Here is a 26,968-nt window from a genome sequence, read left to right on the forward strand (position 1 = left end):
CTAAGAAAATAGAAGAGAAAGCAAAAAAAGGACAAGAAAAACTATAAAGAAAATAGAGCTGCAACTGATGGAGTTATTCAATTTCGGTTGCAAACAGAAAGCTAGACCTGATACCATAGCATCTATCATATTGAACGGAATTCCTCTTATTAAGAGGGTCAGTTGGGCCCACCGCTAGTAGGTCGGTTCCCACTAAATGATCTACATCGTTGATATTAAGGAGCTTAAAATAGTTCATCCGTTGAAGTAAATATCTAGTCCAAATAAACCAGAAGACTATTAATTACCTGTCGTACTGATAAGCTGACATCAGTTCGAACCATATACACTGCCGCAAGGACTTCATTACGCTTCTCTCTTCCTAGTACGTCAATGATAGCACGACCTTGTGCTTCAGTACTAGCACCCTCATCATCACTACCACCCTCAAGGATTGCTTTTCCGGAAGTTCCAGCAACCTGAACGGCAAAACGAACAATTTCAGACGTAGTTATGGTCGTAAGGTAAAACCTTCTTAGGTTTAAAATAGGCTTAGTCAATATGTTGACTTAAACTAGAGCTTAAAGAAGGGAAAACATTGTTGACTCGTTAATGCTTACAGCTTGTATATTGGTTCGATAAATTAAGGTTTATCAAAACAAGGTATGAGAAGATCTAATAATGCCATTCGATAGGGATAATTACCTTAAACAGGAGATCACCCAAAAGTTCAACCGAACTTTGCCTGATGCGCCAGTTATCATTGAAGATACCATCTTCAACAGCAGGAAGGAGCAGATGTAAGGATCTGATTTGACAAAGAAAAAGGGACAGAAGAACTCATCAAGCAGAAGTAAGATTCACTAAAGAAGCTTGACAAGGAAACCAAGTTCAAAGGGCACAAACGTTGTAGCGTAATTTTCCACGAAAACGTGCCCAGCACTAAGCGCCGCATCACGTACGGACTCATTCTCATCCGCAAGTCCTGTAAGAATGCAACCTCATTTACTAGTTAGAACAAAAGAAGCCAAAGCCCTATAGTAGAGAGCATGACTTACCATCCAAAATAGCAGGTAAGACCTGCTGCAAATAGTTCTGGAAGCTGACGCCCAGTGACCTTGGTAAATACTGGAAAGAAAGTTACCCGAGATATGTGAAAAAGGATAACTTCATTAAAAATAACTAACTAACCATCACAACAAGAGTAATAATTTCAATAAGCTTTCTTAGTGCTAGTAATAACATCACGTTACCTTGAAAAGTGTTAAATAGCCATCACGTACGGATGCCTTCTGATGAGAGCAATTACGAATGATATCTGGTAACAAGTGCTCAAAGTATGCTTTACCAAGGGCAGCTACAACCTGAAAACAAATATGACATATGAAGTCTTGACAACATTAACAAAAATTAAGGTTCTCCACGCAGAATAATCCCTATAGTATTACAAAATCTTGCTAGCCAGTGGCCACTTCAGTAAAGAGTCTGCCCGAATCAATTTCGAAACAGGGTAGACCTGAATGGACTCTTACAACTCAACGATGTTGCTACATTGTCAATTCCTAGATTCAGATCAAATTACCTGAATCAGATTGGACACAACTCGATCAAAATCACTAAGAGCATTACAGAAAGTAATCTTTAAACACTCAAAAAGTAAATGAACTAGTGAAATATAAGCTTGTTATGAATAAAAAATACATACTTTGATTAAAAATAAAAACTTACAACTCACTGTTCGATTTAACGATCCGATTTTAAAAAATAGAAAACATTTCACAGTATGATTTGAGTATTTGACAACATTGCAACTCATAACACATTCAAGGAGTGGTTACAAGTCTACAATTTCAACTGGAAGGATTTGGTAAATAGTTGACATAAACAAAGAAAATTTTAATGGAAAAAAGAAAGACCAACTAAAACAACCTCACAACATCAATCTTTAACCAATTTCTTTTTAAGAGCAGAAATGAAAAGACCCAATGCCACCAACAGAAAGAAACTTCTAGAAGAAGGATTCTTACTTCACTCAATCCTTGGGCAGCTCCAGAGCGTTCAACATTACTATTATCAGATTTTAGTGTCTCCAGCAACCAAGAGACAAGATCTGGGAAGTGTTCTTCTCCCATTCCTCTGATAAGAGATCCAATAGCGCGTGCCGCAACAGACCGTACTTCTGGAATAGGGTCTACAAGAACCTGCGTTTTTAGGTCCAGTAATGAGCAAGAACTTCAACATAAAGTTTAACACAGGGAATGATGGCAATGGTGATGACAAATTTTGGGAATACTTAAACCAAGTCCCAATTTCAAGAAAACACATTATAAAGAAAAGTAACCTTCTTGACTTCAGGAAGAAGCAAGCCTATATAATGAATCATGTCCTTCGGTTCAGTCACCAATGAACACATATTTCCAACAATCTGAGCTGCCTTCTTTTTGGTGTCAGCACTTCTCTGCCTTAAACCCCTATGGACTATCGGTACCAAAAGTGCCAGTGAAGGTGCATCAATTGAATTGATAAAAGTTGTCTGCAACGAATTATAGGCAGTATGAGGGCAAACTCGTTTACGAAAAGAAAATTGATGGATAAGAATGCATGAAAACTCTTACTTGGAGGAGAATATCAAGAGAATGCTTGGTATATTCATTAGGATCAGTAAGGCCCATTAAAAGGGTAGGAACAAGAGCGGATATTTCAGGATTCTTTATCACACTTCCAACCTGAAAAGAGCAAACCAACATAAGTCGCACGAAAGATATAGAATGTATGCCATTTGATATTCAAACTACCACCTGCTGAAGTGCCATTTGACCCGCTGACTGGACTTTTGGATGGGTGTCCGTCAAAACCTGAATCACAGGACATTAACTCGCATATTTGTGTTATTGATAAATAAGACAATTTTCATTGTGAAATAGAAGGCAAAAGTTTATTCTTGTGAGAAACCTCTGTGAGCTTGGGTACGATACGGGGAAGGCATTGAGATAGTTGTTGAGGAGCACAGTAAGCCATTGCCCCAAGTAACTGTACACTACTTTGTTTTGTTCGCCAAGCTTTGTCCTCTAGCCCCTGTGACAAAAAACAATTGTAACATTTTCTGAAGAGCAACCTTTCATCTGGTAATACTCTGAAACACTGAACAAAAGATAATTTAAAAAAACTACAGTGCTCTTTCCATTAGTACCTTGATACCCCTGCTTGCAGAATATACAAATCTAGACGAAAATAGAATACTGTAGTACTGTAATGGTGTAACTGATACTAATATCTTAAAATCATGCATCAATAATAGAGTTAAGCAAACATTACAGACAATTTCAAGAAGAAAATATTCCAAGCAAACTATGCATTGAGATCTATGGGCTGCCTAGTAAACGACTCATACTCACAAAATGCCTAACAATGGATAGGAACAAGTCTGAGCAACCATTCCATTCAATTGTGCCTGAAGATGAACTTCTGACTAGTGTGCATAGTCCAAATATAACTCCTAGTCCTTGAGCCTTGTGGCTGGTCGAGGACCAAAAATAGACCCCTGTTTATTCTTTACTTGTTATTCCCGAAGCAGACACAAACTTCAGATCCTTGCTCCTTGGTTGGTAATACTTTTCTTACATTTCTGCATCTTTATTTCGTACAACATTACTTTCTCTGCGTCCCAGTTTATTTCACTGCTTTAAACGTACTATTTGATTACATTTTCAAGTTTCTAATTCCTCTTCAAATTACATTTGGCTACATTAATGAAACTGACACGAAACCTTGTCTAGAGGCTGCCAGTCAGTCACGATAAGTCAATTTTACTACTGCCTAGTTCAATTGAAAGATTGTGTACAGTAGGAAGCATATGCAAAATGTGTGCACCGTAACATCTCACCTAGACTCCACACGGATAAACACAACTAATATTTTACATTACCTTAAGAAGCGAAGGTAGGACGAGTTTCACACCCTGACCACTAAGTTGAGACATCATGGCCCGAGCAGCACATTCAGCAGCTTCACGCACAGCAACCACTTGATCCGAGAAAGAAACTAAAAGCAAAGGCAACATTTGAATGACATACCTGGAAAAGGAAAAGGAATAAGCTGGATGAATAACATGTATGCAGTTTTCTCAAATCTCAACAATAAAAGCATGAATTAAGAGATGAAAACATTATACGTACGGTTCAAACAATCTACCGAGCTTTTCACAGAGGCACTCAAATCCAAGCAGAGCTCCCTCTCGCGCTTTTGCGGAATGCCTAACATCAACAGAGTTTTAAATGTAAAAGCAAAGTTAAGAGGAGATCAACTCTCACCAAATATATCCTAGACCGTAATGTCAATTGTACGACATTAAGTTCATTTTTATTTCCTAAAGGCTAAAGCCAGTTAACATTTGGACTATAAAAAATATGTTCAAATGCAACAAACTAAAGGGTGTGTGCTGTCTTGGTACGTGCATGTGCGTCAGTGTACACTTCAAATTACTCATATCCTAAATGTATCATATAGAGTCCACTTGAAAGAGCTCGGAGGTCAAAACCTTTCTCATCTAGATCATTTATCACTAAAATAACCATTTGAATCACACACTGGGGAGCAAACCTTCTCTGAAGATGTTTTGGGATTGACCAGGTCATATTGATTTTCTCAAGTTATAAACAGAAGCAAATTGTTATATGAGGTAGGGAAGAACCTGTCTTCGAGACCAGCTTGTAGTACAGCCACAATTCCGTATTTCTTCAATGAAGAGATACCAAAACCTTTAACTACACCAGCAAGCCCAAATGCAGCACCCCGACGCTCCCCATATTTATCACTTTGCATCAACTGATCCAACAGCTTAGTAACAAGTGCTTGACCATCTTCCTAATCAAAGAAAAAAAAATCATGAATATACCATCTCCCAAGCAAAACCATGTTACTGATACAGTAACAGCTGTGCTGAGATCATACGTGACAATATCAACCAACAGACAATAATTACAAAGCCATGTTGTCAAAAGCGTGTTTAAGCGTCCTAGACGACCAATAGGGCAGTACGAGCTATGAAGTGCTCGCCAAGCTGATATTTCCTCAATTTTCAGCAAAGCTCACCTAGGGGATCTCCCTAATTGTCCAAGGGAGAAAAAGTTGGATTGTCTTATTTTTTATGTTAAGTCTAACATATCCCTACAGGTTACAAATGCCTAACCTGTCAAGCTTTAAAACACAGCTTCAGGATCCTTATCTTAAATCGGAACATTACAACATAATCTTTTGTTAATCAAGATTCAAGCATTAATTTCAAGTTTCTATCCTCGTTTTTCTTCCTATTCCTCTACCAGCTTCATCTTAAAAGATCGCAGGGTGTCTTTCTTTCTTTTTTTTGTTTTTCCTTTCTGTTCCTGGGAAGTAAGAACCAAAAGCTTCCGAACATTAGTTGTTTAAATTTCGTTCCAGATATTTCATTTTTCTTCTCTTGTTTCTCTGTTCTTTTCTTTCGCGAAGACAAGAACATAGTCTTCTCCTGATGGCTGCTTCAGTCCAATGTTCTACAAAATTTAGCAGCCAAAGCACTCCTTTTTCTCTCTTTATTGCTACTAGTATCTTATTAGCTCACCTTAATGTGTATTTGATCGTGGTAACTAGTCTATTTTCCGATTTATTTAATTTAGATTATGTTTATGTAAACAGAGTTAAGAGTCACCATTGAGTATACTAACACGGCTGCATGACCAATATACTGAACTGGATTGCCTTAAAGAGGCAAACTATGAATCTCCCGTTAGATAAGATAATTCGAAAAGTTGTATCGTCTTCAAACATTAGGATTCTAACAATTAACACGTTTCAAATTTAAATTTTGATTTCAGTTGGAAGATTCTCTTATTAACCACACTCATCTTGCTGTGAAGCTGAAACCTAGGCCTTTCTAGCGGTACCTAGACACTAATATTTCACAACTGATAACCCCTGCTACCAATCTGTAAAACAAAGATCTGAATTCAAATGGTTCAAGACTAATAGTACAAAGATCGTATAGAACACTAGACCAGATGAAATTTAGCATATCAGTGGCATTGAAACTTGATACACATAAACATAATAAAGTTAAATTTTCTTAATGTCATAGGCTCATACTCATAGCAACATACTTGTTTCGAATGCATGAGAGGCGATAAGCAACTTGAAACGGCACGTTGAACTGCCTCTGATGGAGTGTTTAATACTTCCAACAACTTTACTACAACAGTATTAACCTTGGGATCGTCCTGGTCAACAGAAAATATATTACTACAAATGAAATTGAGAATTTTATAGTATATTTCGGAATTTGATATTGAATAGCCTCAAGTTTCACACCTTTGCCAAATGTTTTGCGAGAGCCCCGGTAAAAACCACCACTCCCTCACGCACCAAGTCATATTTTTCTTCATCCGATGCCTATACAGCACCAGACAATTGCAGTAAATGTAAGCGTAAGTGAGAAGATGAATGCATACTCCACCCAAATTTGAAGAAGTAGGTTTAGCTAAAGTATATAAATAAAAGGGGCTCCCATAAAACCATCCAAATTTACCTTCTTATTCAGATAGTTCTCAAAAATAGGGAAAAGCAATGAAACGTTGTCCCTCCCATGCCTATCAATAATCATAACTCCGGCATTGACCATTCGTTCTCGAACATCTGTGTTAGGATCAGCCTGCAATATCACACATCAACTACACTGTCAGCGTGAATAAAAACATGCATAAACTGAAATAAGCCATGTCGAAAAAAGTAAGTAAATACAGCTTCCAGAATAAATTTGTGGGCACATGTTTATGCATGACATCTGCATTGCTATTTGAAACTTCTGGTTGAATGTAAACTCACCAAAGCACGTGAGATAAGAAAAGTCATTATAACGGGAAGGTCCTTTGTTCTTAGTATATCAGCTGCAGAATGTAATGCTAACGCTATTCCTTGTCTACCGAGCCAGCAAGAATCCACGATGTTATCTCCAGAAGAAAGATCGCGGATATATAAAGAAAATAAAGCTGCAAGTGTTTCCTGAAGAAAAAAAGTTCAATTAGAATCACCTAAAAGGTTGACTAAAATGGGAGGGAAAACCAGATAGTCAATTACCAACCTGTATGGTATCTGGATTTTCATCCAACGCGGCCGAAAGTGCCTCGGCTGCAGCATGACGAACACTGTAGTTGTTATGAGATAGAGAACTAAGGAGTCCAGAATAGTCAGTTCCAAATTCGTGCCCATAACGGTCCCATACATCTTCAGCTACTTCTGCAACTGACTGAATACAAAGCAACCTTAGGATAATGTGAAAGATTTACACAAGTGGAGGAAAAAAACAAAGACTGTTTCCTGATCATGTGAATGTGATACACTTCCAGTGTTACAAATAACAAGATATCGCCAAAGTTCTCGCACTTTGCGCCGAGCGCCAAAATGGTTATAGATGCAGCGACTGAAAAGGTCAACTGTGGATTAGTACTGTTCATTTTTGTTTACTTAATCTTTGACAATAACCCAAGGCCCCCTTGTTCGAATTAGAAAAACAAATGCTAAATTCAAGATTTTGTGTGTTTTCATTTTTATAGCGAAGGACTGTACCCTGACAATGTTATTTGTAACTACTCCTTTTGACCAAAAAAGAAGATATCACCCTGACAATGTTAATATCAAGATTCAAGGCTTCCCAAAGCCTTAAGTGTTTGGTTTTGGCCCTCTTTACCCAGAGTATGTCTCATTCTGAACGAGATATTGACAAATCTCCACCTTTTCCTGTTCCCCATATTCTGTTCTCAATACCCCTTCCCAGCACTGCTTTTCGGTACATAAGAGAAAATTATGGCATCATTTATTTTTTTTGAAAATTGATTGAATTCATAAGAGAAAAAGAACAAAAGAATACACACTGGAGGGAGCAAATCTAATACATCGCAATTTATAATGCTCCCCCAATTGGACACAAAATCCAAATACGAATACAATCTCGCCCAACCTAAGTGTCTACTCCAAGCGAATAACACGCCTAACACGTCCTCCCTTTCCACTATAAAGCTTGGGGAATCTTTATAATTATATTAACTTAACAGTTAACATATAAATGAAATTTATTGGCTCGCCTTGCGCCTCAAACAAAGTAGGCTGTAAAAAAATATTATGCAATGATGTACAAAGAAGTTTATATCAATTTCATGAAAACTCGTTCTGGAACAGAGCTCATGCTCACTACTTTTTAAATCTCCTACACTCTAATTGCAGGGAAAAAAAACAACTTCAGAGCAGCACTACACAATGAGATAAGGAAGAGCCGAAGAGAAAAAAACCCGCACTAACAATGTCCTGAGAAGCGGGACAAAGTGAAAAAATGAAAAAGATGAAACAACTTAAGGAACTTTAAGCCTAAGATTAGTTGTTGGCAATGACAATAAGCAATTTATATCTATCCACCTTGACAGTTAAAATATTTGTAAATATCTTCACAATGAAATTGACCTAACCTTTTCTGAATCATGTAAAGCGATCCAAATACTTGTTGCAACTTCGACATTCTCAGGAAGAGATCGGCCAGCGACAGAAGGAATGCATTTTATGGCACTTAAGCAAGCAAGCCTCACATGCAAATCTTTGGAGTACACTCCACAGAGAGCCTAGGTCAAAAGTTGGTAGGAATTAGTATAGCAGCACTAAACTACAAGTCAACAACCAAAAGAAAACACACCCCAAATAGGTACAAGAATATGATGGTGCTTACTGGTGCAAGTTCTTCAGCTTGTAGACCCAAGCATAACTCATTTAACATTGACCCAATTGATGTCTGATAAGCTGGAACAACACCGAGAACATGATAAAGAACCTGTGAAACAAAAAATAAGTGATGCATCAAACAATTAAAAATTAATCTAGATTTGTTACATAATCTAACATAGAGATATGTATCAAAGTCCAGGTTCTGAAGATCTAACCTTTATCATCTTAAGCCTAGGGAGTGGTAATATTGGATCCAGGTGCAAAGAAAGTATCTCTAGCACATCGTCATGAAGCCCTGTCTTCTTAGAAGACGACAAGATTTGCTCCATTATCTGAAAGGGTATTGAGTTTTTAGGTAAAACTCCAAATTACAATAATTAAAAATTAAAAATGAGAAGAAAAATACCGGGAATATAAAAATAAAGGTATCTACTGGAAGAGGTCCAGTTCTGCATGAAGTCAATAGTCCATGAATGATGCGCTCAAATAGTCCCATAGTTGGTCGTTTTTGGCCTTCCCCAGCACCAACTGCAGGAAATAAGTCCCATACAACACGAACTTCTTCGGTACAAATTATACGCAAACCAGCAGTGATTTCAGGGGCCCAATTGCAAAGAGGAGGAGCAACACATCTTGAAAGCTTGTTCATTGTTTCAAATGCAACATCACTTACTATTGCTGATCGTAGCAAAGGACTGACAAACTTAACCTAATAGAAATCACGAGATGTCAATTAATTGAAGGCCCAAATAAAAAGGTTTAAATATGGAACAAATACCTGAGTCATTTCTATTTGAATACTAAACTTAAAGGGGTGAAATTTCCATTTACCAAAAAACTTGTGTGTCAACAGTTGGTAGCCCAAGTGGTTCCAAGGTGTTGACATAAACTCCAGAAATCCCTGGAGGTCCCAGGTTCGAATCCCAGAGAAGGTGGAATCTTTGGTTATTTGAATTGGGATTATGTAGGTATCAATAAAGTTGTTGGGCTTCAGGCCATTGTCTTTGTTGGGCTATAGGCCTGGTGTTGTTAATGTTTGAGTGGGCAGTTATCGAACTTATGTATCAAATGCCAAATATTACGACGTACGTAGATCGTAGTCGTCTTCCAAAAGAAAAAAGAACTTGTGTGTATTTTCCAGAATACGATTGCCAGGAAAACAGCCCAAGATATAGTCACAAAAACATGGCGCATTTCTTTTTGGTCCCCCATACAGTACAATTCACTCAACACAAAGTAGCCCTAAAATAAAAGTGAAGGCGAAAACACCTATTTTTTTTCAAATATCACGGCGTACGTAGATCGTAGTCGTCTTCCAAAAAAAAAAAACTTGTGTGCACTTTCCAGAATACGATTGTCAGGAAAACAGCCCAAGATATAGTCACAAAACATGGCGCATTTCTTTTTGGTCCCCATACAGTACAATTCACTTAACACAAAGTAGCCCTAAAATAAAAGTGAAGGCGAAAACACCTGTTTTTTTTTCAATTTATCAACTCAGACGTGCTTTCCTAGCAAACGAGCTAATCTTTCCCTGAACATGCGCCAAGACCACCCAAAACACTCTATTGGTTACCATGTCCTCGAAGCTTCTTGGGAAGCCCGTGAAAGACTTCTTTATTAAACAGGAAGGGTTCCAGCCAGGCATTCTTTTGACTTAAGATACAAGTCAGCTCTTATGTTATGAGTGGGAGGCTCTCATAAGTAATGTTTCCTTAGACCAAAGGCCTATTACGTACAACGTAATCCCAAGACAGAACTTGTGTTAGACTTAGACAAACAACATTTCACTCTCAGGGTTGCCGAGGCTGGCTCTCAGAATATCCTTTTACTATGTTCTGTTGCGCAGAAACACATCCCAAGTACGTATGCAGGAATAACATTCTAGAAGTATCAGAATTTGACTTTGGGATATTTTCTCCATTCCGCACGAGTAACGTATTGAAGATGACTTGTGCTGAGTCGGTACCCTATGTTATTCAGTTCTATAAGGCTCTCTTTCAGTATTCTAGGCACCCCAATTTCTAAATTAGCGCATTCCCTAATGACCGCAGTGAACCTTACTGTTCAGTCATACACCATAACCAGATCTTTAATATACTAATATATTTGTTTGGTGATCTATTAGACTAGTTGATGCTTTATGATGTATATATAATAACTATATTCTATAATATCGAATATATAAGCAACTAAAATGATATACAACGGGGGTGGCCCACCACTCTGCTTCCCTCACACCACTAATTCAGATTCCCCGATCTTGCCTTGCTTTCACCCCTCACAATCTTATTATGACCTACATAACCATTAGAAACTTCTCATGGTGTGAGACAAGTGGCATCTTATTTAAGAGTAAAAGGTGGCTGGGGACTACAACACAGTATCAGACACAAAAAGTGGTTAAGCATTTTATGCAGATTTATATATATACACTCTAATATATCGTTGCTATGTTGATCTACTAATTTGATTTATATGTTTGAAGTATATGAAATAGCCATTTTCTACAACTTCAGAAGTATATCCATGTATATAATGTGGGAGTGCTACCCCTTCCACCGCCCAACCAGCCCCCATCAATCTTAGAGTCATCCACAATTCCACATTACATGCTTTCCGCGCCCGGCAATATTTGCAGTGGTTAAAGACTATAAAAAGCTTCTTTTTGAGGCTTTGGCTTCATACAGATTAAATGCACATATAAAAAATCAAAACAGAAACAAGTTATCAGATGCACACCAGTGAAGGCAGCTGACTGTGTGTGAACACAGGATTAGCAATCGCTATTTCCCCAAGTGCTGTCAGCATCAACGAAAGGTTGTTTTTTATAGCCTGGACCTTCTCACGTGTCAAGGCTTCTTCTCTTAGCAGCAGCTCACGGGCCTCCTCCTTCGCAGTTTTACCCTTGTCTAGATAGATTGAATAAAGCAAAAGTACACGTCTTATGACTTGGAGTTGATTTTGCAAATTAGAAGCATGAACAGAAATAATAGATAAGATAACATGCCAATTTTCTTTGCTCCTTTTCCAAGGTCCTTCTTAGCAACACCAGTTGATTCTCTTTTAGTTGTCTCTTTTTGAACAGAAACTCGGGATTTAACATGGTTCTGCACACAAATGCAGAAACAAGAATTAAAGCAATAGCACACAAGAAAAAGAAGAAAAAGAAGAAGAAAACGTTACCTCCTTCACCACATGGTTCTTAGCAACAGACTCTGCAATGTACACTCCTTGTTCATTTGAGAGGACTCCTTCTGGAGTACGGAATATCTGTCAATAAATGAGCAAAAGTGGAAATGAAGTTCCAGATCAAAAGAGTTTCACTTGGACGTATACACTTCTAAGCCCTAATCCTTATAAACTGTAACAAATGATGCCCTGAATAAGATACTCATTACACTTAACAAGGTCCTATATGGAATATCAAATACCCTCTTCTATGGTTGCCAACACATCCGGCTGCTGATGCACACATTATACCAATGTTTTTAAATTCAGTAGATGCGTACGTCTCGAGGCACGCCTCAAGGCAAGGCCCTATTTTCGCATTGAGGCGTACGCATCTACAGAAAACAAAATAAAACTTACAAGCATCGTTTGAATTATGCAACATAAGAGCCAACAAAATTTCTATTTCCTGCTTCGTAAGAGCAAACCACCTCGAGGCAGTAATACATATTTAAAAACATTGCATTACACAATGGCATACATTATCAGTAGCCACTAGAAACATCTGAAAACGGTTACAATGCAACCAGGGAAGCAATATTTACAAGAAAAGATTTGTGTGTAGATTCACACCAGGTCAATATTTATTGAATATATATAACTAGGTACTTACGGCTTAAGCATGTGGGTAATTTAGATTTGTCTATCTAAAACCTGTTCCTAAAGTACATGGGCGAGTAAAATAGAATAGCTCCATCAATCATGGAGTGCGTTCCCCCAACTGGAAGAAATTTATGACAACCTAGTAAGACATGTGATCATATTCCTTTTATTATTTTCTGCCCCAAATAATAAGTGAGAACTTCTAATTTGAATTTTTGTACTAGTAATTGTGATGTAACCTACGGCGTGCTCCATTAAAAGGACCCAAATATTTTAGTGGTTTCTATTTTAGTTGGAACCAAGTTATAGTAGTTAAAGGATTTCTTACTAAGTACTTTTATTTTATGAGAAACATGAAACACAGGTTAGAATTAAGTTTGAAATTAAATGTAATTGAACTCAAGAGTCCTGCCCGATATGCTTTAAGCCCTAGTTGATTTCAAAAGCCAACTAAGTCGGCACCCACTAGCCGCCTAGCTCTGAAACGGCTAGGCACTACGCACCGAGTTAGTCGGCTCGGACCAGCAGCCAATTCTCTTTTCTTCAAAACGCAAGCTTAAACTGGATCTTGGTTTATTCTTTACTTGCAACTGATCTTCTCTCTTCTCCTTCTTCACTTATTTTCTTCAAGGATTCAACCTCCACTCCTAGTAAGTTTTTCTCACTAACACTAACATATTTTTTCCCTCTTCCTCTCTCTAAGTTCTAACTTGTTTTTTCTCTCTCAATATATACTCTAGTGGGTTCTAACTTACTTTGTATGATGTCTCACTCTTGTGGTTTGATTTCTTTTTTTCACATCTTCGTCACATATTGTTATTTTCTCTTCAAGTTTCTGATTTTAAGGTTTGAAAACTCAAACTTCTTACTTTTCTGGATAGTTTGATATATTAATGGATCAAATATGTCTGTAGTTGCTAATATGTGGTTTATATGGAGTTCATGGAGTGAGTTTAGCTCTTTAATGCCCTAACCAGACACACACACACATATATATATATATATATATATATATATGTGTGTGTGTGTAAATTTTGGTTTACTAATGGATGAAATATGAGTTTATGGACTGATTTTAGCTCTTTAATGCCCTCACTTCACAAATATGGGAATTTGTAGTTCATTGATGCATAAAATATGTTTATAATTGGAAATTGGTTCATACTGCGTACATTAGGTTGAAATGTTTGATATATTTGATTGATTATATACTCTTACGATCTAATTTTGAGTAATTATTGTGTTAATTGTTATGTATATTATGGTCTGCTGTGTGTTAATGTTATTTGAATTGCATCATTGAATGATATTGTCGTATTAGGATTTTGTTTTGATTATTTATTGAATGTAAATTTGGTGCAATAATTATGAATTATTTATATAATTATATATTATTACATATTATTAATATTACTATATCTATTAAGCGGTGAATTTCGACTGGTCAGTCCCGAGGACACAGCCCACTTGGTGGCTGGTTCCCGTTTTTTATTTTTCCAGCTTAGCTTGCCTGCGCTTTTCACCACTGGAATTTTTTTTTAATAACTGAATTAAGAAATAGGAAAGAATTTACAACCCCCTGGGGGTTAAAAAACTACAAGAAAAATATAAAAGCATCCCAATTCTCAACCATATCCACAAAAGATTTTAGATTAACGCTCGGGACCATCGGAATATATTTAACCTTCTAGGTTGCATTAAAATTCATTTTGTTCAAGTTATCTGTTTCTTATAATCGTCCTCGTATCGCTTTTCTCTTCATTTGAAGTTCTTTCGATGAGTTATATTAAATTGATACTGAGGAATGCTTTTCTATAGACCATAAATATAGTTCCATAGTACATCAAACACAAAAGGTAGACAATTTTACCTGAATATCATTTTCTGAGAGTTCATCATGTAAAGAACAGTCTGGAAGCTCCTTCAAGTGCTGAAGGAAAGAAACATTTATGGAATTCGTGTCAATATTGAAAGAAATGTTTACCTGAATGTCATCCTTTAAGTACATTAATATTCAAGCAACTAACCTTCTCAAATTCTAAATATGTTTCTCTCGGCATTAACGACATCAAAGTCGATAGAGAACTTATAGCTGCACTTTGTGCCAAAGTGTTAGGATTCATTAGCCCCATTTGTCCTAGTAGATCCTGTTAAGTAATTGAGAACATTATTTACATTAGATGCAAAGAAAGCACGTGTAATTTATGTAACTCTTTGTACCAACTAAGCTTAAGAAACATAGAAGTAAAGACCAATGTCACCTGAAGTATTTGAGTACACAATTACAATCTTATTACTTACGCCCTTGACCAGATTCATATTCATACCATGTTTAACGAGTTGGTGATTAGACAATACAAACGTGTGGGGGAGCTTCACCAGAGGTTCCTAAATTATTAAATCCTCGCACAAGGATTTTTTTTTTTTTGAAACATTTAAATTAATATAGGGGGAAAAGAATTACAAAGAATTTCTCTCTAACTTAATCTTTATTCACAAAATATACACTTCTAATTTTAATTGATTGCGAGGAAGGATGACCTTGTTTATCGAAGAACAATTGCACTCATATTGGGTAGGAAAGTAAGAACAAACAAGGAAATACAGGTAATGTCTCTCCATTTACCATTGGTTTCAAATCAATAAATGATGAGATAGGATGTTTTAGAGCGGACTGGGGCGTTGAGAAGGATTTCCTCATTAGAACATCCTAAGTCCTGGCCAAAATTGTCCCCTAGACTATCTCCATTGTGATGGTCCCTGATAATTTCGTTATAAATCACATTTTATTCAGATGTGACTTGCATGCAATGTCACTGATGTCATCCTTATCGATCGAATGTAACAATCTCATAATTTGAGGAACCAACTACCAAGTTTGACGAAATTCCTTTTCTCGTGAAACTCCTATTTTATTCCCACTTGTCTGGCATGAAGAAAGTGAATGTGTTGTGATGTTAGTAAGTGTGGACAAGAAATGTTGAAAACAACCTACTACCTAAGACATAAATATCAATCAATTGCTTGAAAGCTAGATCATAGACATGCGAGGCTGTGAAAGCAAGATCATTCAACAATGGAATTACAACCATCACGAACAGCAGCATAAAATACACAGAAACGCTTATTTAGAGTTCCTTTTTACCTTGCATATGTTCTCCAAATCTGCAGAAATAACACTGATAATATCAAACCCATTCTTCTGTAAATTCCTGCAAAGCCTCTGCGAATGAGGAAAGAGCGTAATAGTTTCAGAGACGCAACACCTACCAAACGACTAAACTATACATTCATTTAGACAAACAGGTATATGCAATTAATGGCAGAAGCAAAAAAAAATGCATATTGTAGCAAAAATTGCTGGATTAAATTCATAGACTGATCAATATGTTAATCTTATTGAAGCTCAGAGAATATGGCCTAGAATCCTAGATTGTAGTCAAAATTGCTGGATTAAATTCATAGACTGATCAATATGTTAATCTTATTGAAGTTCAGAGAATATGGCCCTAGATTGTAGATAATGAAGCTCTTGGCGTATCAAAGTTCCCAGTGTTTTTTGAAACTCAAGGGAAATTATCAAGCATAGATAGAAACGAGAAAGATATCATTGACTCTTGGAAAAATGCTGTAACTTTAGATCGAAATCAGAACCAAATATAAAACACTTTAACTTTGTTCATTTTCTTTAAGAAAAAATTGTGGCTCTTAGCATCACAATCTGTGAATTACGTTCATGTTGATATGCCAAGAAATGTTTAAAACTGACGACATACTTGGAGCATCTTAAAAAGCAGCAGGATTACCTTCCATACTGCATCTTTTTTCTTTGTGCTAACAAGGGAAGGATGATGTGACGAGAATATAAGCTTGGTGCATGCTTTTGGGCCAGCATCAAGAGCTCGTGACGAAATAACAAGGAGAGCCTTCACTAAAACCTCAACGGATGGAAGGGACGGCACTTGAGCATCCAACGGTGGTTCTGTATCACTAGACAACGAACAAGCTTGTTACACAAAACCGTGAACAAGTATGACAAGTATTAACAATTAAGTAATTAATAAAGTACTGTATTAAAAGTTAAATTTTGTATCAAAAGCTGAAAAGTAGAAATGTAAACTAAATAAATAACATATAAGAATGATTTAAAAAATAAAAAAAAATAAAAAAAAAAAGATTAAACAAGAGCAAGAAACAACTAGAAGCATCAGACAAATACAAATTTACAAAATCCCATGGACAAATATGCCTAATCCTTTACTTTTCTTTTGCATCCCTCTATAGAAGAGGTAGTGGAATAGCACATTCATCTATTCTCAAGTGAAGCTACTCCTGCAAATGTCCCCATTTGAAATAGGTCACCCGAATCATAGAAATTCAAAAACGTATTAACATACCTAGCTTTCAGAAGATGCATACGGTCCCCCACAACAGTGAGAAAACTTGTAAATTCAAGCAAGAGATCGTCACACAATTGTGGTGAAGCCAGGAAAACCTTTTTCATAGCATCACAAGCCACCTTACGTACATCCCAACTTGGATGACAAATTAGGTAGAGTATTAACTGCACGGGATGAATGAGCTGTGACTAACTGATAAAGCTTTAAGTAGCAAAAACCATTGAAATGGTGAGTTCATTACCTGTAACAGTGGACTAAGAGAGAAAGTCTCCAACACCCTGTACAGAAGAGGAAAAGAATTGGTATTCATCCGGGCAATAAGAGCACAACAAATATGAACTGTAATTCGGCAACACAAACAACAAAACACGTATAAACCTGTGCTGATGCTCCATAAGAAGCACCTCAAGAAGATCCACACAAGCCATACAATCTTCATTCGACAGTTTTGAAGCCTGAAGCAAAAAATGAAGCTACAATAAAGCAGGAAAGAAGCAGCCCAACAGCACCACACAATAGGAGGTTATGCACCATAACACATGTGTAACTACGCAAGCAGCATAACACACTTAATAAAACATGCAACAACTAGAACCCTGGTGAAGCTTAACAATTTTCTTTCGGGGCAACTTCCTCAGGTCACGCGCAATAAATGTGGTTTTCAGTAAACATTAAGCACTGAAGAATCATCTTCCATTATCCAGAATGACATAAAAGAAGGAATACCTCCCAAATGATAGAAAACAGTATCTGTGTGAAGGAAATTGTCTTCCCAGCAGATTATAACATTCAAATAATGCAATTATGATTTGTTTAATCAAAACAAACTTTACACTTACTAGTGAAATTGATATGACAGAAGGTTCAGTATGAGACACCAAGGACCAGATCTTTTCTTTTGACACTGTGTCTTCTGAAAAAGATAACATTTTCATCCTTAAACATATAAGATATATAGTTAATAATGAGAAGATACTACTGGAAACTTCAAGTGAAGATCAACACTGCAAAATATTAGAGACGAACCTGCTTTGATATCAATGGCTGCAATTTTTGCAACAAGAAGGAGAGAGTAAATTCCATCCAACCGTTGAGTTGCTTTGGTAAAACCAGTTTTTACAAGTTGGATGAGAGGAGCCAACAAAGATGATATCTGAAGATGTATTATCACAAGAAGCACATCAAGCTTGTAAAAATAATGGCTGAGCAGATAGCCTACCCAATAATGAGAAGAACTTGTACAAATAAGCAAACCAGTGTCCTCACCTGTACACAAATGTCAGAGTTCTTGCATATAGATCGCAACAGACGAAGATACCCTCTTCTTAAAGTTTCCTTTTCCTTAAGCCCATTACCAATAAAAGTAACAAAATCTGGTTGGACAGCTTCTACAGATCGTGCAGCCCAAGAAGCTAGCGCAGATAAAATTGCAAGCTTCACCTCTTCATTTCCTGCGTCAATATGAAGTTGCACACAACTCAGCCCACATTTAATCTAATATAACCAAAACAACACGTGTCAAAAGGAAGAAACGAAGAGGTAAGAAAGTATGTGAATTTGGATGCCTACCATCCTCTTTGTAACATGACAAAAGAAAACTACATATGGCAGGTGACAGACTGTTCAAGAATCTTCCTTCGGGGGCCTTTGACAGTTCCTGAAGTGCATTAATCATACCAACCCTCTGGTAAGGAAATGCTAGTCTACCTTCTGAGCCTGCAAATATGGAGTACATTTCACACGCTATCAAATACATCAGAAAGGAGTGGCATCTTACTGAATCTAGATCAACAAACAGGATAAAAATAAAACCTTCAATGACAGCTTTGACAGAATAGAACATTGCTTGTAGACAATCAGGGTCACTAGATTTTTGGCTTAAACATCCTACAATAGTTAAGGCCCCAAGTCTTCTTCCTTCCTCAGCATGACGAGCCTGAGCGAGTACAGCTGAAAGAATTTCGGCAGCATATTTACTCAAATCAAGACTTACTGATTTCAATATAATCCCAACTGATTCTAAAACAATCTCTGGGTTTCTTTTCAACATTTTAATAGAAGTTGGAACCACGACATTTTTAAAATCTTCATGGGACATGTGCATGAAAAGTGGATGGAAAGCTTCACTAAGATCCTTTGTTGGCTTATCCTTTGCACTTAAAACCGCTTTCACGTAGATGTCAAGAAAAATTGGCTGCATGAGAAAAGTTTAGGTTAACAAAATTGAGGAGACAAAAGTTAAGGATAAGCTGCAAAGCTATGTACTTAAGGTACCAGAACAAGATAAACCAAAAGCAAATTATAATAGATATTACAAAATGAGTATATTGCTTGCCTTGTAATGTTCAAATTGAGAATCAGTTGTACTCAAGAAGTCCAGCAACAAGTATATCAACTCGCCGCTATCCTTGCAAGGGATTCTAGAATTCTTTAACTCCTCTATGTAAATTTTGTAGACATCTGGTGACTGAAAAACCAATTTAAGAGAAGCCAAAACATTTGCAATCAGTATCAGAGAAGAAGCACGCCCGGAAACAATGAAACTGAAGATAGACATAAATGACCTGAGAGAATAAATGAACAAATAACTGTTTGCAAGCCCTTTTTGTGTGGAAAGAGCCTGGAAGAAGAATATGGAGTAGGGATGCCTGGGCAGCAGCTATTCTCCAAAGTGCATTCTTCGATACGGTGATAAATTGACTGTTGGTTAGAAGTAGACAAGACCATTTGAGAAGTTTGTAGCTCCCAACATGTGACTTGAACTTTAGCTGCTTTTCTATGGATTGAACAAGAATAGAAGCAAAACTCTTCATAAAGGTAACATCGCCTAAAGCTTTTGTAATCACATCATCCACAGATTTCCTCGACTCACGATCATCGTAAATGAACAACGATTGGAAAATAATATCTACCAACTGTGATGCCGTATCAACTGATAACTCTGCATAGCTCGAAAGAAGACGGACGAGAAAAGTTAAGAAGTGTGAAATAACAATTGTTAAAGACTTAAATTTCAACTCCTATTTCAAGCTCTGGACAACCATCATAAACCAGAACTTCAAATTTCAGTTCAGATGAATAATATGAAAATGTAAAGCATGTCATAGTAAATACATTGTTAAGTCCAAGAAGAGTTGTTATAACAGCCACACCATTCAGAGACCGAGGCCTCAAACAAAAAAATTGGCATGGAATTTTTTTGCTGAAGAAACTAACGACAGATTTTTGCATCACTACTTCATTGTCGATGCGACCTAGATCAACCCCATTGCGACAAGCAAAATAAAGACGAAGTATAAAGCATGTGGTGGTGTAAGCCGGTATTTCTTAATCTAATAGTTTATTATGTAAAGCAAAATAAATATAGATTATAATCATTACAACAAGCCTATAATTAAACAGGTTATACTCTCTCTCGTTTCAAGAGAAAATAACCGTTTCCTCTATTCTCTCTATCTCTTAACTACTTCTCAGATCTTGGTGTTTTCTAGAGGGATCCCTCCTCCATTTTCCTCTTTGTTGTTTATATTATATCTATAATAAGATCTTGGAGTGTAGGTTTTAGAGAGAGATTCTATAGAATCACATCTTACTCCACACAGTTCTTCTTATTGATTCTTCCTCTTCTCCTTGTTCTTCTCTCTCTAACATGGATCACATATTCATTTCCTAATGTTACAAAAATTAAATTCGATGAAGGATTTAATCCATTTGTTGGTGATTTTATATGTTTAAGGAATGGAAGTATGGATAAAGATGTCAATGAAAAAAGAAGATTCAATATCGCCGAATACTACGATGAACAATCCAAGATGAAATTACAAGTCAAGATAAAAAAACTATCAAGATTTCACTTTTATTAGTTTAAAATTATTGTTGTGATTTTCTTTTTGTCGACCTTTAGGGTCTTTAATTCTCGATCTATAGGATATTTTTGTCGACCTTTAGGGTCTTTAATCCTCGATCTATAGGATCTTTGTGTCTGTGTCTAGTCAATTCTTTTCCCTTCATGAGGCACTTTACATTTGAATGTATGTAACTTTCATGAAGTTTTCAAAGGAGAGGAATAAGAATTCTACCATGTACTTTGTGATGTTCACTGATGAAAGAAAGTATGGTTTTGATCAAAAACAAAAACCTGTAATTACATACACATAAACTTAAAATACAATGATACTCCAAGAGGATTTTGTAGTAATTAGCGGTGCTAAATGTCTTCTTTTCAGCAAGCAAGTGACACGAAACATTACTTACAGACATTTCGTGTCAGATTTCCACCAAAATCATTGAATTTTTGTGTTAAATTTTCAAAAAATTGGAAATTGGGTGGAAATCTGAAACTATCTCGAGAAAAAGTAAAATAATTGAAATAGTAAAAGATAAGATTTTTTGAAATATTATTTTGTTGCATTATTGAAGTTCAATCCATAACACCCTAACTTATTATAACATTAAATCAGAGCTTACTTACCTTCATCTCTATCTTCTTCATTTTTTCTGGTTATTTCTTCACTAACTCTATTCCAATCTTTACCAAATCTCTTCATTTCTTCTTAATAATCGAAATCTCTCTGCATGTATTCTTCATTTCTAAAAATTTCTATTGATTTTGCTAAGAAAACCTAGAGAGAGAGGAGGAAGGAATAGTAGTTGACAGTGATTGTAAATTTTGGCTTTATGGTATTAGGGTTTCTTACAGATTTAATCTTGTGCTAAACAGGTATGTCACCCCTAGTATGACTTGAGATTGTAAATTCACCCTAAAATTAACAAATTAGCACCAATATTATCCCCTACAGGAACAATTTTATTTTGCGAGTGTTATTTTCAATTAACGCATTGAAAAAAATGCACAAGGATACCTAAGTTAAAAAGAATATTGACTTCAGAAGAAATATAAGAAATAGTTTGAATATGGCCACAATAACCTCCAAACTACAACTAAAGTCATTAAAGGTTAGGTTTCTAATCGAGGATAAATTCATACTTCAGCAATATAAAGTAGCTTTAATATTGAGTATGGTGCTTTCTGGGGTGAATTTATTCTCTTAGAAGATATAGGTGTCCCCCGTTTTCCATAATATCCACAATATGGCCCATGATAAGAATTCAAAGCTCATAATTAATTCCTATATGAAATAATTGTTTCAAGACTAACTTGGAGGAATACCAAACAGTTGGCTAGCAACTTTAGATAACTTATCAATTAAAACGACTTTTATGTGTCAGAAGCATCATTTGGAAAGACAATTCGACGTACTAGAAGAAATATGAGATAAACTGAAGAATTATTACGCTATGCAGGTTCCTTAAAGGCTTAAACCCCATTAATTCCAAAAGTTCTCTAGTTTTCCTACTATTTGTTGTATCATACATTCATATGTTACCACGATTATGTAAAACTCTAAGAATCTACATTTAAACCAAGCGTTCTTAATTCTTACATAAAATTAAAGCATACAACTTAAAAGAATCGTTCAAAAGGGAATTATATGGGAAAAACTGAACAGTGGAATAGTGCCCCGTTTAGTGCAGGTATACAATTTTCTTCGTGAAAAACATGAACGATAACAACAATGAATAATTGATAATCATTGATAACGAAGAGCCCAATTGTTGAATTCTCATATATTACAAGCACCGGGACGTGAAAGAAACTTGTAAGCTATCATTCCTATTTTGAGTAATTATTGTAATATATGATAATTCAACTCATTGTAATTTAGGGCAAACTATTACCGCTAAGGCGGTTGGGATTCCATCATTCCACCCGCATAGGTGTCAGGCAGACCAGACTATATCCACTGTTTTACAAGTCAACTCATTGTAGTTTTGGGGGTGTTAACTGTTAAGTATCAGGCAGACTATCACCGAAATGCATTACGACCTTACATCTCTTTCTCCTCGAGTTTCTATGTATCAGTAAATATCATTGCCACAAGATAATCGACGATTTTAACCTTTTCTATAGCTGACTTAAGATGAATTTAGCTAGATTAACAGTATGAAATGACAATGGTTTCTAATCAACATAGTTGAAGACAAACAAACCAACTACTACTAATAATTCATTCGACCATTTAATCAATTCGAGATATCTATCATTTACATATCCTTTAATCACAAATTTACATATTAAACGTCACAAAAGATTCATACCCACTAAATTTCAAACTTCCAATAACTAGAAATGAGATCAAAAAACAGAATCAAACATGATAAAAATCACACACCTGAACCATTTAGAACTGAAGATAAATCATCACGAAAGATCCGAACTCGTTGTTTGGTTGAATTAGTAGATACAGATTCAGCAGCAGATTTTAACAATTCCATTGGCTCAGACACCATCTTTACAATCAACTTGATAGTAAGTACTAAATCATGAAATGAAAAGTAGAAGATTGATGATGGTATAGTCTATATGAGTTACTACTGTCTTTTTAAGGGTGTTTTGTGATAGAGGTTTTTTAGGTTTTCTACTACCAGATTCTTCAGTCCCAATAGGAAGAAGAAGAAGAAGAAGAAGGAAGAAGATATACAGATTTATTTTCTTATTATTCAGTCTCAGAAAGGGCAAAACTAGGGTTTTAAGATGGGTAGATGACAGAAAAAGAAAAATTGAGTGGGCTTGGGCTACTCAACTGGTGCCCCCTCAACCACTTTTTTACATGGAAAAATCTAAAAGCACTTCCCATTATGTGCACATGAGATTTTCACATTACCCACACACAGTTAAAGGCACCCAACCTAAATTAAGACTTCAAAATTTATAAAACAAAATAAAAAGCAAGAAGAAGAATATGGTGTGAAAGACAGCAGGGATTTCTCTGGCCAGTTCTCTTCCACTCTCTTTTAATGTTCACCATCATCGGCACCAACCATCACATACGAGACCTCTCTCTCCCTCGGTGAGTTTCTCTCTCAGAAAGAGGGGAAAGAGAGTACCGACGATAGTGGTGGTTGGTGAACATGGTGGCAGCAAAAGTGCTGCGGTTACTTAAAATGACGGTGGGTAGCGATGGTGAAGAAGATGAAGATGCGGACGAGTTTGTGTTTTTCTTGTGTATGGGTTTAACAAATGATTTGGTATTAGTCAATGGACCAAACAAGTATGAGTTGTGTGTGCATCAGTGCATGTCAAAAACACATTATGCCTTCGGAGCAGCTTTGCTTCAAGAATGTTTACTCTCTCATGTGAAAGGGTTAGCTTAGGGGTTGAGTTAACTTTAATATGTGGTCAACCTGCGTGAACTTGTTATAATTTTTTATCAAATTTCAAATAAATAGTGTCGTTTAAGAAACCATCCACTTTAGGAGGCATAAGTAAATCACCTTTATTTTATTCTATGTTATTTTATTATTTCATTTTAAAATTAGATTTCTTTGTCCCACAACTCAATATTCAACTTTAAATTGAACCCATATAACCGCCAACAAGAATTCTTCATTTTCACCCAAATTCATTTTTAATTTGATTAAAGCCTCTTAATTGGTGAAAATAGTAATACCAACTGTGATTGGTTGATTGCTTGGTCAAGAGTAACATCAATATAGAAGCCAAGTGGTAACCCATTTGGAGTTTTATATATTAAAATTGCTTTTACAAAAGATAGTATACTCCAACTACTATTCTTCTTGTTTTTATTTTGTCTATTCTCACAGCAGAATTTTGAAATAGAGTATAAGGTGTGACAACAAAAATGTGAAGTTTAGAATTGTTAAGTTTGTGGCCATCCAACTCAAAACCAATTGGCAATGAGTGGAGAGGACCTATACGTTATATTCTTAGTTGCTGGTTACCCATTCTCCCATGTGGGACTATTCTCACACGCCCCCTCACGTGTGGCGTTCTTTGAGCCTAACACGTGTTTTTTTTTTCTTTACGGGTGACGTGGAGCACGTGTGGCTTTTAAACCTATCACGTGTGGGCCTAGCTCTGATACCATGTTAAGTTTGTGGCCATCCAACTCAAAACCAATTGGCAATGAGTGGAGAGGACCTATACGTTATATTCTTAGTTGCTGGTTACTCATTCTCCCATGTGGGACTATTCTCACAAGAATTTGCACGTGCAGTTGAAAACGTTTACGTTCCAATGAAGAGTTTGGCAGCGTCAAAATCAAGATATAAAAATTGGAATACTTCGTAGACTAATTTCATGTTTACATTGCAATAGACCATATCAAATAAATTTGGTAGCAAGTTGTGTGTTTTAACTTTTTTGAATTTCACACCATGTAAAATACTAGATCTTCATCAAAAAAAATTGTAAAATATTAGGTATAATAAGTGTTTGTAATGTAAGCTCATTTTGTAAGGATGACACACCCGGGACAGAACCAATTCTGTAGATAATAGTGGTGTTAGTGGTGGTTATGATTGTGGAGGTCTTGGTGACAATGGTGGTGGATTGGAAAGGTATTTGAGTATGTATATAAGAGTTTTTGTATGGATGGAATAAACATTAATTTTCATCTAAGAAAAAGATTAATTGTAATTGATGGTTTTGATATTATACATTTTTTTAACATAATACGGGTTAATAAGATATCGGGTAGATAAATAAAATTTTAGAAGTCAATTAGAGATTTAGAGCGTGTTTGATTTTTTAGCACTTGTAAGTGATAGCACTTACAAGTGAATATCACTTATAAAGGGCTATCACTTAATACGTGCAACGCCGTTTGTTTTTTATCACTTACAAGTGCAATGTCGTTTGTTTTTCAACACTGATAAACGCTTAAAACAATGTAAATTGTCTAGATTATCCTTGCATAAAATCTCTTAATTTTGTAACTTTGTTAGTAGAATTTATTCAAAAAATCAATCATCATTAATCAAACTTCACATCCTAAATTGATGAGGTAAATAAACTTCATGTCCCATATAGTTACGTAAGAAAATAGGCATTAAGCTGTAGCGCCTTGACATCCTAGTCGGAGGATCGGGCGAGTTAGTGTTGGAATCAGAGCCAATTTTGGCTCGACCCGACTCGTCAAACTCAGAAACCGAACGCGCCATTGCGTTCGTCTCGTCGAGCTCTTAAATTTAGAGCAAAGAATTACTCGAATCCGATTCCGGATGAATGAGAAATTCGAGTTTGAAGTTTGGGTGAAAAAACGGTTAAGTCAGGGTCTGAAACGTCAAACGGGACAAGTTAGATCAGGGGTCGTTTGAGCGAATACCACGCGCATCCAAATCTGTGGGCACATTTCGGTATTGATCTGACGGTGGGCGTTCCACCCGAGATTTTCACCCAGATCCGACGCCCCAGATTATAACCGACTTCAACAATCAGTTATACTTCATGTTTGGTCCCTAATTCCGAACAGATATGTCTTTTAACCCAACAGACACTATGCATCCATTCAACTCCTATATAAACCAACCAAACCCACTCCATTTTCATTCAATTCATTATCTTCTCTTCTTCTCTTCTCTCCTAACAATTAGAAGTTCTGGTTTGCCTAGAATATCTAATTAAGGGAGTAATTCTAGAAGTTCTGGTTAGACTAGAATATCTAGAAAAGGAAGAAAGAAGTTTTTCATAGGTCGTCTAGAATATCAATTCAATTCATTCTCTTCTTCTCTTCCCTTCTAACAATTAGAGGTTCTGGTTAGCCTAGAATATCTAATTAAAGAAGTATTTTCTAGAGGTTCTGGATAGACTAGAATATCTAGAAAAGGAAGAAAGAAGCCTCGAGTGAAATCTGAATTTCCGAAGCATCTAGAAGATCATCCGCATTAGTCAAAGAGCTCATAATACTGACAAAGGTTCGTCCGCTTTCAGAATATAGAAGTACCATCTTAAAATTCTGAAAGGTTAGTCGTTGTATCCCGAAGGCATTCACCCTAACGTTTGGTACTGTTACGGGGGTGTAAAATGTCTTAAGGAAAGAGAATTTATTCTTGCCTCGACTACATTAAACACCTATCTCGGTTAGCCCGAAAGAAGGAATATTGATTAATCATTAATCCTTACTAGTTTATCTCTCTATAAGTTAGAGAAAGGAAAC

The 26,968-nt window shown here is 36.2% G+C and overlaps 1 protein-coding gene across 1 annotated transcript in view; it reads right to left on the reverse strand.

Annotated features, from left to right (window-relative positions):
- The window catches only part of ILA (putative protein kinase regulator ILITHYIA), a 31,565-nt gene extending 8,032 nt beyond the window's left edge, over positions 1–23,533 (reverse strand). The window contains exons 1-40 of the mRNA XM_086662908.1: positions 23,183–23,533; positions 19,514–19,890; positions 19,285–19,416; positions 18,762–19,143; positions 18,519–18,665; positions 18,216–18,400; positions 17,976–18,102; positions 17,789–17,862; positions 17,328–17,404; positions 17,191–17,227; positions 16,947–17,113; positions 16,356–16,539; positions 15,695–15,772; positions 14,577–14,696; positions 14,420–14,479; positions 11,902–11,988; positions 11,726–11,825; positions 11,458–11,627; positions 9,122–9,424; positions 8,931–9,047; positions 8,720–8,821; positions 8,466–8,615; positions 7,088–7,252; positions 6,832–7,008; positions 6,536–6,658; positions 6,319–6,399; positions 6,111–6,227; positions 4,670–4,842; positions 4,155–4,232; positions 3,905–4,052; positions 2,932–3,054; positions 2,778–2,834; positions 2,595–2,705; positions 2,321–2,512; positions 2,007–2,180; positions 1,233–1,343; positions 1,038–1,107; positions 886–964; positions 685–787; positions 288–458 (exon numbers count right to left, since the gene is read on the reverse strand). Coding sequence (XP_086519034.1) covers positions 288–458; positions 685–787; positions 886–964; positions 1,038–1,107; positions 1,233–1,343; positions 2,007–2,180; positions 2,321–2,512; positions 2,595–2,705; positions 2,778–2,834; positions 2,932–3,054; positions 3,905–4,052; positions 4,155–4,232; positions 4,670–4,842; positions 6,111–6,227; positions 6,319–6,399; positions 6,536–6,658; positions 6,832–7,008; positions 7,088–7,252; positions 8,466–8,615; positions 8,720–8,821; positions 8,931–9,047; positions 9,122–9,424; positions 11,458–11,627; positions 11,726–11,825; positions 11,902–11,988; positions 14,420–14,479; positions 14,577–14,696; positions 15,695–15,772; positions 16,356–16,539; positions 16,947–17,113; positions 17,191–17,227; positions 17,328–17,404; positions 17,789–17,862; positions 17,976–18,102; positions 18,216–18,400; positions 18,519–18,665; positions 18,762–19,143; positions 19,285–19,416; positions 19,514–19,890; positions 23,183–23,300 — 5,547 coding nt within the window. The 5' untranslated portion in view covers positions 23,301–23,533. The remainder of the gene's footprint in view (positions 1–287; positions 459–684; positions 788–885; positions 965–1,037; positions 1,108–1,232; positions 1,344–2,006; positions 2,181–2,320; positions 2,513–2,594; positions 2,706–2,777; positions 2,835–2,931; positions 3,055–3,904; positions 4,053–4,154; positions 4,233–4,669; positions 4,843–6,110; positions 6,228–6,318; positions 6,400–6,535; positions 6,659–6,831; positions 7,009–7,087; positions 7,253–8,465; positions 8,616–8,719; positions 8,822–8,930; positions 9,048–9,121; positions 9,425–11,457; positions 11,628–11,725; positions 11,826–11,901; positions 11,989–14,419; positions 14,480–14,576; positions 14,697–15,694; positions 15,773–16,355; positions 16,540–16,946; positions 17,114–17,190; positions 17,228–17,327; positions 17,405–17,788; positions 17,863–17,975; positions 18,103–18,215; positions 18,401–18,518; positions 18,666–18,761; positions 19,144–19,284; positions 19,417–19,513; positions 19,891–23,182) is intronic.
- Positions 23,534–26,968: the final 3,435 nt, after the last annotated feature.

Source organism: Eschscholzia californica, unplaced genomic scaffold (genome assembly GCF_041429995.1).
Source record: "Eschscholzia californica isolate CP2 unplaced genomic scaffold, dmEscCali1.0.p SCAF_2, whole genome shotgun sequence".
Classification (NCBI taxonomy): domain Eukaryota; kingdom Viridiplantae; phylum Streptophyta; class Magnoliopsida; order Ranunculales; family Papaveraceae; genus Eschscholzia; species Eschscholzia californica.